The sequence below is a fragment of the Triticum dicoccoides genome, chromosome 2A, assembly GCF_002162155.2.
Source record: "Triticum dicoccoides isolate Atlit2015 ecotype Zavitan chromosome 2A, WEW_v2.0, whole genome shotgun sequence".
NCBI classification, from domain to species: Eukaryota; Viridiplantae; Streptophyta; class Magnoliopsida; order Poales; family Poaceae; genus Triticum; species Triticum dicoccoides.
In genome coordinates, this window is record NC_041382.1 from 655492857 (window position 1) to 655500627 (window position 7771).

Consider the following 7771-nt stretch of genomic DNA (forward strand, 5'->3'; position numbering starts at 1 on the left):
TACTGGCGATTTCATTATGGGGCAGCTCATGATCTTCATATCGATCTATTATCCACCTCTGTATCTATTCTTTCTTAGCTAAACAGGTGGAAGATCTATCCAATTTGGTTATATTATATCATGGACTCGAAAAACGGATCTGAATTTGACTGAAATGCACGATCTTCACAGGTATCACTTTTCACGATACCTAAAAGGTGGAATAGTGATTTTTGAACCATTTCCTATAAGAGAATGGTTTCCATTACTTTGAGAAATGGATTCTTATATCAAACTATAGCTATTGCATTAAAGAAGAAAAGAAACTAATAGAAGTCGAAGACGCGGAATGATAGTGAATAGAGAGAAAGATTCTTCTGATTTTCTTGTTTCTATCTACTAGACGCCGTAGAGAATTGAGAATTTTCATGTCTTTCAATTCTTGTACTCGTAATTGGAAAGTTCTGGAAGGAGACCCATCATTTCACAATGAAAACAACATATAAAACTCTGGACAATTTCGAAATCAGGCCAAGCGTCTTAATACATATGCAAAAAAATTCATTATTGGCCCACCATTGATTAGAAGATTTAGCTTGTAGTCTGACCGATAAAGATCTTCGTAGAATATGTAGGAACCAATATGAGCATTTAGGTTCCTCTGTTGGTTATTGACCGGAGAGGTGTCTCGTTCATGTCTACATAGTTCCCGAACCCGTAGAGTCCGCACGCTTAACGTTCGATGACGATTGTGTATTATATGAGTTATGTGATTTGGTGACCGAATGTTGTTCGGAGTCCCGGATGAGATCACGGACATGACGAGGAGTCTTGAAATGGTCGAGAGGTAAAGATTCATATATGGGACGATAGTATTCGGACACCGAAAATGTTCTGGGGGTACCGGGTACATATCGGGTCACCGGAAAGGGTTCCGGACAACCCCCGGCAAGCTATATGGGCCTAATGGGCCAAGAGGGGAAACACACCAGCCACAAATGGGCTGGTGCGCCCCCCCCCCATATGGGCTGGCCAAATTGGAGAAAGAAAGGGGAAGAAGGAAAGGAAAATGGGAATAGGATTCCCCCTTCCCCCTCTTCCCTTCCTACTTCGAATAGGAATAGGAAAGGGGGGAGGCCGAATTGGGAGGACCCCAAGTAGGATTCCTCCTACTTGGGGCGCCCCCTTAGCTGCCTCTCCTCACCTCCAACCTATATATATGTGCGGGGGGCACCGCTAGAACACACACCAAACATTATTAGCCGTATACGGCGCCCCCTCCACAGTTTGCGCCTTCGGTCATATCTTCGTAGTGCTTAGGCGAAGCCCTGCGTAGATCACTTCACCATCATTGTTACCACGCTATTGTGCTAACGGAACTCTCCCTCGACACTTTGCTGGATCAAGAATTCGAGGGACGTCATTGAGCTGAACGTGTGTAGAACTCGGAGGTGTCGTACGTTCGGTGCTTGATCGGTCGGAACGAGAAGAAGTTCAACTACATCAACCGCGTTGTCAAACGCTTCCGCTTTCGGTCTACAAGGGTACGTAGACACACTCTCCCCCTCTCGTTTCTATGCATCTCCAAGATAGATCTTGTGTGAGCGTAGGAAATTTTTGAAATTGCATGCTATGTTTCCCAACAACGGGACCTACGGGTCTATAGTAGTAGCTAGATGACTCTCTTTCTCTCTTTTTGATCTTCAATACAATGATCTCTTTGGAGATCTACTAGATGTAATTCTCACAATGTGTTTCTTGAGATCCGATGAATTATGGGTTTATGATCAGATTATTCATCGAAAGTATTTGAGTCTTTTTTTATTTATTTACACGTGATTTTGTAGCCTTGTATTTTCCCTGATCTATCTATCTCTTTTGGCGAATTAGATTGATTTATCTTCACTAGGAGAGGTGCTTGGTAGTTGGTTCAATCTTGCAGTATCCTTACTCTGTGACAGGGGGAGTTGCAAGGCACATATTTATATTGTCACTACTAAGGATAAAACGATGAGGTTCGAACATATTAATTGATTTTATATCATCATGCTTAAAGCGTTAATCTGTTTGTCATGAACTTAATACTTGAGATGCATGCTGGATAACGATCTTGGGGTGGAGTAATAGTAGTACATGCACAGGGATTTCCGGTCTACTTGTCACGGGCGTAATGCCTATATATTGATCGTGCCATGAAGAATCATCATAACTATGCGCTATTTCATCAATTGTCAAATAGTAATTTGTCTACCCACTGTTGCCATGCCCATGAGACAGATGCCTCTAGTGAACCTGTGGGCCCCGGGTCCATCTTCTATATTTACTAAAACCCTAAAGGTGTGTTTGGTAGCATTGCCAACCAAGTATTCTTGTTCTTCTCTAATACATGTTGAGTGCAGACATGCAGAGTACATATATTTGTTGTTGTTTAGTAGCAGTATATGTGCTAATACATGCTAGGTGAGGCTCTGTTTGGCAGCTTGCATCTATTTAGACACGTCGGATGGTACTGTAGCAATTGGTATTTTCAAATAAGTGAACAAAATATTTCAAAAATGTTAACAAATGTTTACACTTGAAAAAATAACATTTCTTAAAATTCTGGAAACTTTTTTTTGAATTTGAAACAAATTTTGAAAGTTTGACCATTTTAAAATTTTATTCTTTTAAAAAAAATCTAAATATTTTTTGAAAATCTGAACATTTTTAAAAATTCTAACAATTTTTGAATTTCTGGATTTTTTTTGAAACTTTTAACACTTTTTCAAAATCTGGACAATTTTTTAAAATTTTAACATTTTGAAAATCTAGACAGTTTTAAAAGGTAACAAAATTTAAAAATCTAGACTTTTTTTTGAAAATTTGAACAAATTTTATAAGTCTAAATAATTTTTTGTATTCTGAACATTTTTTAAAAGAAATTCTGGATATTTTTTAAAATACGTTATTGCTTGCTTCGCTCATGCATGCTGACCAGCCAACGGCTGTTGGGGTGTTCCCTCTTCTTGAATGCTACGAGGGTATTTAGACTGAGCTCGTGCATGCCCAGGAGGCCCAGTGCTGGCTACCAAACACCCAAAATTGAGTCGAGGAGGGAACTTTTGAGCTCATGCACACTCCATGCGCTACCAAATACACCCTAAACTTCCTCGTTGTTTTTTTTTTTGTTTTTATATTATTTTATGCTTTGTGAGTGTGCATGTACCACTTACTTTGTTTGTCGAGTGTCTCTACTGGTTCGATAAACCTTAATTCTTAACTAAAGAAAATACTATATGCTACTATACTACATGACCCTTTCTCTTTACAGAAATCCCAACACCATCACAAGTAGTAGAAAAAAATTTGGTGTTCTTGCTGAGGAGGCTTCGCCATCACAAATACAGGTACCTTTGCTCACATTTATCAATTTGCTTGTTTTTACTTCCTTTGGCATTTGCCTTTTTATTTGCCGATGCAAGTTGTTCCGCACGCCGCTGCAGCAGTCAAACAAAGCACGGCTCAAGCCACGATCCCGCAATGAAACTCGTTGCTCGCAGCGAGTCTAAGGGCCAGTTCTTTTGGGCAATTCTCTTAGAATTGACCCCCTTCACAGCTTCTTCTAGAATTGCCATTTCATTTTTTTACAATTCCTAGCTAGTTAAGGTCTAATTAGTTAGGAGTTGTAAAAAAATATGAAATGACAATTCTGAAAAAAGCTGAGGAGGAGGTCAATTCTGGGTCCAAAAGAACTGGCCCTAAACCATTGCGGATTTGGCACGCGCTCCCCCCTCCTCGATCCCCCACCCACGTTATTTTTCCTTGACACCGCTGAGAGCACTTCGCACGGAAGCAGCGATGTGCCGCATTCCCGACTTGTACCGTGTCCATGGCTACCCCACTAACCGTCGGGCCGAGTGGTGGATTTGGAGTCGAGCTGGTTCCCGTTGCGTGACCGAGGTTTCATTCGTTGTGTGTGAGCTATCTGAAGAAATACTACGAAGAAACTGAATCTCACCCGCTCTCTTTGTTTGTGGAACACCTATGTTCAGTTTCTGACAGAAAGATGGCAATCTGGGGCCAAATTTATCGACGGAGCCCGAAGCATACAAGGCGCAAATTTGGCCAACTAAATTTTCCATCATCTATTTTGGGTAACTAACTACTCCATCCGGGAACGCTGCCCAGGAGTAGGGATATCTAACAAATTATAAGCAGAGGACACCCAAAACTGCTATTCCCCATTATCAAACTGACGACGCGTGCTAGCGAACCGAGAAGGTGAAACTGAATATCAGAAAGGCATAAACAGAGGTTCAGAAAATACAGAAATCGGGTAATAAATCTGCAATTTCATTTCATCTCCGGAAACCTAACAATTTCATAGAGTTACACACCACACGCGATACATAGAAACTGCCTAGCAGAATCGAGACCTGCATCAGGGAGGACGAGGCGTCCTTTTTGTACATACCCTAAACACAAACACACCAAGCACAACTAAAACCCATCGCCATCGGACCAGATCAAGCGGCGGCGACTTTGCGGCCCTTCTTGGCGGCCGGGGAGCGGACGGTCTTGGGCTTCGCCTTGGCCTTGGCCGCGGGCGACTTCTTGGCCTTGGCGACCAGCGTCTTCTTCTCCGGCGCCTTGCGCTTCGTGCCAGCAGCGGCGGCGGCGGCCTTCTTGGGCTTCGCGGCCGCCTTCTTCTTGGGCTTGGCGGCATCCTTTGCGGGCTTCGCCGCGGCCTTGGGGGCGGCAGGCTTGGCCTTGGGCTTGGGCTTGGGCGCGTCCTTCTTGGCGGCGTCGGAGAGCTTGTAGGAGGCCTTGACCTTGACGAGCTTGCCCTTGGAGGCGGACGCGCGGAGCTGGACGGAGAGCATCTTCTTGAAGTTGGCCGGGAGGGACTTGCCGTGCTTCTCCTCGATGTACTTGGCGATGGCGACCGAGCTGGACCCGGTCCTGTCCTTGAGCGCCGCGATCGCCTCCTTGATCATCTGCCAAGATCGAAATCAAGATCCAGTCAGCCCCAATCGCAAACCGAAACGAACGAATCTGAGAGATGCAGAGGATTTAACAGGAGAGGCTCGGGCGCTCACCTCGAAGTAGGCCGGGTGGGAGGGGCCGGCGGCGACCTTCTTCGGCTTGGCGGCGGAGGGCTTCGCCTTCGGTGCGGCGGCGGCGGGCTTGGCGAGGGCAGGCATGGTGGCCAACTGAAGCGGAGCTCTGAAACTGAAACTGCTACTTGTGCTGAGCGCGCGTGAAATTTTCGGAGGAGAGTTCGAGTGGTGGATGAATTTGGGAGCACCGGGTCGGGGATTATTTATACCCGCAGAGGGGGCGATCCGGGGGATGGGAATGCTGCGATCTCATTGGTTGGAGCGGGAGTGCCGCGGATCGCGAGCAGCGACGGGAAGGATCGGCCGAAAGCGCAAAGTATACCAGGTCACGAGGTAGGACCTGGAGCTGAGCTGTAATGCTGATTGGGTAGCTTTAGAAAAACTGTCGTGCCAAATTTTGACATTATTTTCACTAATAAAATTTAATACATGTCATAAAAAATATAATTAAAAATATGTTCAAATATGAATCCAATGATATAAAATTTTATGACATGCATTAATATTGCCGAATGTTAATGCCCACACGTGTGGGCGTTCACCATCCCGACCACACGCAAACATCTTCGTTGACAACTGTATGCACGAATCTTGGAACAAACCGGCCGGTTTTCTGCGCCACATACGACGAGGCGCGTGTGCGGTGTGCGAGTCAGTTCGCCCGCATGTTGGTTGCCATCCCACGGTCAGCGGTTGCCACTCGGAGGCGTGCGGTGGAACTGCTATGCGCCCGCATGCCACGCTCCGATCGCGGTTGACGTCAAACACGTCGCACGCCTCTGCCCCCTCTCCCTCACGGTTCCATTTACTCACCCGCACCGCAGTTACTGGCACAACCCACTCGCATTTCAAACCATTGGAGGAGAAGGCGACGGCGGAGGCGGAAGAATCGACGGTGTTCGCGGCCGTCGGTGGGGCTCGCCGGAACGGAGCGGCTTCGCCGGAGCGCCTGCGGGTTGAAGGTAATGCTCACTACAACTCTTGCAATCCCTTCCTGCATTTTTCCCCCTTCCCTCCCTGTTCGATTCCTCGATCGAGATTCGTAGAGATTCAGGCGATTCAGCGATGTGTCGGTGTTCCCGCCGGCGCCGAAGTCGTCTGCTAGCCGTTTTTGGTGGCACTGGGCAGTTTCGTCACGGCCGCGGCAGCGGCATCGTCGATGTGGTTATGCCTGTTCGGAGGCACGCACTAGTCTTGCCTATGGATTGGGCAGGTATCTCCCGGTTTGTTTGAAGCGCATTGGTTTAAATTTGTGTTTGCAGTCAGTTCGTGGGAGAATTTTGAGGGTGAATTTGAAGTCGCGGTAGTTGCCATTGAACCCTAGATCTAGTTAGTTGGGTTTTGAAACTGTAGTATGAGGCGAACTTGATAGTTTCATTAACTATCATGATTATGTGGCAACTAACTCCCTGAACAAATGTGATAGTTGCCACAAACGTGTTTCCCCTTGCGGCAACAAATTACTGAAATGACTGTGTTAGTTGCCACATATAAGCTTTCGCATGGGGCAACTATTTTTATTGAATGACTGTGATAGTTGCCATACACACGCTCTTCCATGTGGCAACTAAATTTGCTGAATTACTGTGATAGTAGCCACAAACATGCTTTTTCATTGTGGCATCTAATTTTTCTGAATGATTTCTGATAGTTATCACACTGTGATAGTTGCCAAAATCGGTAGTCAATGCAGTTTCAGGAGCCAACTGCACTGGACGGCAACTAATGTGCACATCAAGTGTGACTGTTGCCACTTGGATAGTATATTTATGTGGCGAATAGAATGTGAACACACTGTCTGTTGCCATTCTGCAGATAAGACAGTGTGGCAAATTGACTGCATAATGTGGCAACCAAATTTGCATATCAATTGTGTCAGATGCCATACATATGCTTTGCATGTGGCAAGTTTTTGGCTGACCACATCATGTCTGTTGCCATGCCGCAGTCAGTACAAATTCATTGTACTGTAGGCGCATTTTTTTTGCCACAACGACTTTGTGATATCTGATCACACTGTGGCAATTTTTGAGGTTCTTGAATTAGATGTGGTTTCATCGATTTGTTGTAGTATGTGTTGCATTTCAGCACGGTAATTTCACCCTAGCACATTTCTGCCGCTGAACAAGTGGCATTTGATTGGTGTATTTTTAGGACAGTGTGTGAGCTGTCACATCTTAGTTTTTCTGATGTGGAGGATTCTGTGACTTTTTATCGTACTATCTTGGGCTAACATGGCAACTTCAACATTTTTTGTTTTCAAGTGCATTTACCATATGTACACTTTTTTTACTTGATAATGCAACCAACGTGCTTACTTGCCACGTTTATGTTTCCGACAATCATAGGAGGGGTGCGTGTGTGTTCATGTTATTTTTTCTGCATTCACTAGTTGACATTTTTTGTTAGGTGGCAACTGCTTACCTCTTGCATTTACATTTCCACCATGACAATTTGGTCTGTTCCTATCTCAGCAGAATGGCTCGTCGCGATCATCAAAACGATGATGATAATTTCATGGATCCACCACAGCGTAATCGGGCAACTGGACGGAGAAAAGAAGGTGATGAGGTAAATGTTCACACATCCCCCCTTCCTCCTGATTTATGTTACTGGTTGACACCTCGAGCTTGCAGTCGTCTGACATGAACTAAAATTTCATGACATTGCAAAACATGGCAACAACTGATCAT

At 45.1% G+C, this 7771-nt stretch overlaps 1 protein-coding gene across 1 annotated transcript; it reads right to left on the reverse strand.

Moving 5' to 3' along the window:
* Positions 1-4290: 4290 nt before the first annotated feature.
* Positions 4291-5268, reverse strand: LOC119356004 (histone H1-like). Its single transcript, XM_037622897.1, has 2 exons — positions 5058-5268; positions 4291-4955 (listed from the first exon to the last, which is right to left on the reverse strand). Exons 1-2 carry the CDS (start codon positions 5160-5162, stop codon positions 4485-4487), a joined length of 576 nt encoding a protein of 191 aa, XP_037478794.1. The 5' UTR covers positions 5163-5268; the 3' UTR covers positions 4291-4484.
* Positions 5269-7771: the final 2503 nt, after the last annotated feature.